The sequence below is a fragment of the Olea europaea genome, unplaced genomic scaffold (assembly GCF_002742605.1).
Source record: "Olea europaea var. sylvestris unplaced genomic scaffold, O_europaea_v1 scaffold12406, whole genome shotgun sequence".
Lineage (NCBI taxonomy): Eukaryota > Viridiplantae > Streptophyta > Magnoliopsida > Lamiales > Oleaceae > Olea > Olea europaea.
This window is the reverse complement of record NW_019229842.1, coordinates 1-3,322: the sequence shown is the minus strand read 5'-3', so window position 1 is coordinate 3,322 and position 3,322 is coordinate 1. Positions and strand designations below refer to the sequence as shown.

The 3,322-nt window shown below is 35.7% G+C and overlaps 1 protein-coding gene across 1 annotated transcript; it reads left to right on the top strand.

Moving 5' to 3' along the window:
- Window positions 1–6: 6 nt before the first annotated feature.
- Window positions 7–1,312, top strand: LOC111374371 (F-box/kelch-repeat protein At1g30090-like). The gene has a single exon (XM_022997037.1). The coding sequence runs from the start codon at window positions 29–31 to the stop codon at window positions 836–838; it is 810 nt and encodes a 269-aa protein (XP_022852805.1). The 5' UTR covers window positions 7–28; the 3' UTR covers window positions 839–1,312.
- Window positions 1,313–3,322: the final 2,010 nt, after the last annotated feature.

The following is a 3,322-nucleotide window of genomic DNA, read 5'->3' as shown; positions in this document are numbered from 1 at the left end:
CCAATTCTCTTGGCACACAATTCCGGCTATGCCTTGCAAGGATAAGGTCTGCCCCCAGGGATTCAGGTGCGCGGCCATCCCTCATCAGGGTGTTCTCTTTGTTTGTGGTGGTGTAGCCTCTGATGTGGATTGCCCTCTCAATCTAGTATTAAAGTATGAAGTGTGTAAGAACCGATGGACCGTCATGTCAAAGATGATCACTGCACGGTCATTTTTTGCAAGTGGGATAATTGATGGGCTGGTATATGTGGCTGGTGGGAACAGCACTGATATGTTCGAGCTTAACTCATCTGAAGTCCTTGATCCTAATAAAGGAACCTGGCGTTCGGTTGCAAACATGGGAACAAACATGGCCTTATATGATGCAGCAGTTCTTAATGGGAAGCTTCTTGTGACAGAAGGTTGGTTTTGGCCCTTCTATGTTGTACCCAGGGGACAGGTTTATGACCCGATAACAGATAATTGGGAGAATATGGCTACTGGACTGCGAGAAGGCTGGACTGGTTCGAGCGTTGTGATTTATGGGCATTTGTTTGTGGTTACAGAACATGAAAGAACAAAACTGAAGGTTTATGACTCTGAAACTGATTCTTGGTCTACTGTTGAAGGACCTCCTTTGCCAGAGCAGATATGCAAGCCTTTCTGTGTCGACTGCTGGGATAACAATATATATGTGGTAGGCCGGCACCTTCACCTTGCCGTGGGCCATATCTCAAGCCTTTGCTCACAAGGCTCATCTAGAAAAAGGTGCAGATTTTCTGTTCAATGGCAAGTTGTGGATGCGCCCGAAAACCTCTTTGACTTAACACCGTCGAGCGCACAGGTTCTGTTTGCTTGAACTTCTTTGAGTTTGTTGTGCTTGTAGTTACTGCTGCCGCTGTGATTATATAGAGATGATACCATGTGGAGCACTTTTCGCTTGGTATTTAGAATCGTAGAGCCTGGAAAAAGCTTTTCAGTGGAAGTGAGAACTAATGAAAATTATATGGTGTGATTATGGTTGATCTCTACCAAATTATTGCTATAGACAATTAAGATTTTGTTATTCATTTCTTTGTCAAGATTATCTTTGCATTCACCTCTTATATGATGGGACTAAATGATGGAAAACTGTAAGCAGCTCTTGTAACTATGTTCCCAAATGCAGCACTATCCTTCCAGTTTCCAATTGTGAGCTCTGTAGTTGTGCTGGATATAGTGAAGGAGCTATTTCCTTAAACTGGGGTTATTACCTTTTTTTTTTTTAATTAATTAAATTATATGGTTTTCTGCTGATGTAAATTGTTACGAGACCGACTTATTTTTATTTTTATTCTAATATACAATTATATAAAAATATTAAGTGTTTTGAATCTTTTGATGTTGATGGAGAAGTGCTGTCTTCACAGGAAAGAGAATGAAAAGTTTTCGATTTACGTGTAATATTATTTTATTATAGATTGTGTGGTTGAAAATAAGAGATAAAATTTTAATTTAATTTAATGAGATGTAATGGGGAACAAGGGGGACTTAAAGATTATTTGATCAGATGATTTTTCTTCAGATAATTTTATATTTGTAATTTTGCTTAAATTTTGAAATGTTGTTGACCGTCAAAAGGTGTTGTCAACATCGATTTGGCAAATTTATAAATTATTTATGATTTGGTCAAATTTCATTTTTAATCACACATTCGAATAGACATATAAGTTATATTCACTTGTACATTCATTACTATCTGTTTATAAACTAAATAGTTGTAATCTTCCGAGGTTTAAATTAACTGTTTGACAAGATAAGTGTAAAAATAAGTGTAAAATATTTTCTTATTGACTAAACATTATATTTTAATTAATATCATGCCACAATTATTTTAATATGTGTCGTATTATTTAAAATGTAATTGCTATGTTATTTCTATTATATGTTTTTGAAAACAAAGGACATAATTGTCACTTCATACAAAAAGTAGAGTTAGAAACAATTTAAAATGTTAAATAATGATTAAAAAATTAAATAAAAATATGTCATAAGCAATTTAAAAGGAATATTTAAATTTCACAAATTAGGAGGGTATTGCTTTCTTGCTAAGCATTTAGCAGTTTGTCTGTCTCTTCTTATTCACATTGTATTATGAATAAAATCACTTAGCCAGGTTGAAAAATAGGGAGTCAAGAGATAAACAAATGTGTCAGAAAATGATTGGGTATTTTTTTTAATTTTTTAAACTGTCCAATCATGCGTCGACACATGTGCCATCTGAATTTGAACCTGGATGTGTAGCATGATTGTGGATCATTAATGAACTAGTTACAGAAGTTCTGTCCAATAGTGCTCTTTGAGCTTGATTGCTCCAGGTTAATTCATAATGGAAGATCTTTTTGTCATAATTAATATTGCGAAAGTACAGTTAGTAAGGAGATTGGAGAAAAAGGAAGAAAGGAAAAATGAAAAATGAAAAAGAACAAAAATCTATCTACAATATGGTCGACGCGCCGATCCCTTTCTTATCTCACTCCAACTTATTTTCACGGAAACAAGATCAAGACCAAAACCAAGTACTACCAATTCTCGTGGAAAGCAAACAATGGAAACACTATAATTTGCACGCCAATCAATCAGAAAACTTAAAAATTACATTAAGTGCAAATTTCTACTTCTCATAAAGATGATTTTTTTTTAAGTAGTTCCAATTTGAACTTATCTAAGACATCTTAAAAGGTTGTCCCTTTTTGTCAATTATTGACTTTAACCATCCATAATTGTACCTAAAAGCTTTTGTCCTCTAGAAGCACTTTTGGGCTTTAGAAAACCCCTCACAACACCCACTCCAGTTAATGTATAACTATAGTTCATCAAAAGGTGCCCCCAGGGCATATCTCCCAGTGACAAAGGGAAGGGCGGATAGGACTCAGCGCGGCAGTGTGCAGAGTTCGATTCCCCGCAAGGTGGAATTGACTTTGTTGCAAGCGAGAGTTACCATATGGGTTAACAGCCTTGGCCTATCCATATGCTCTCCACCCTGGCTCCTGAGAGGCACATCCTGCGATTTACCTCCTCCACGATGGCTCAGGACAGGATCAATGGGGGCCCTTAAGGTTGGAGTTCAACCTTTATAGTTCATCAAAGGTACACATTTCCAAATTTATTACCCTTGTTTGGATTCCATTTTAATGAAATTTTGGGAAACGTGTATTTGGAAATAGTAATTTTTCAAAGAACGTGCAATTTAAAAAGAAGGAAAAATTTTAAGCTTACGTATAACATTATTTTATTAAAAAATATGTCAAGAGAAAAAACGTATTAACATAGAGCCCAGACAGGATGTTCAGCTATTGACTCT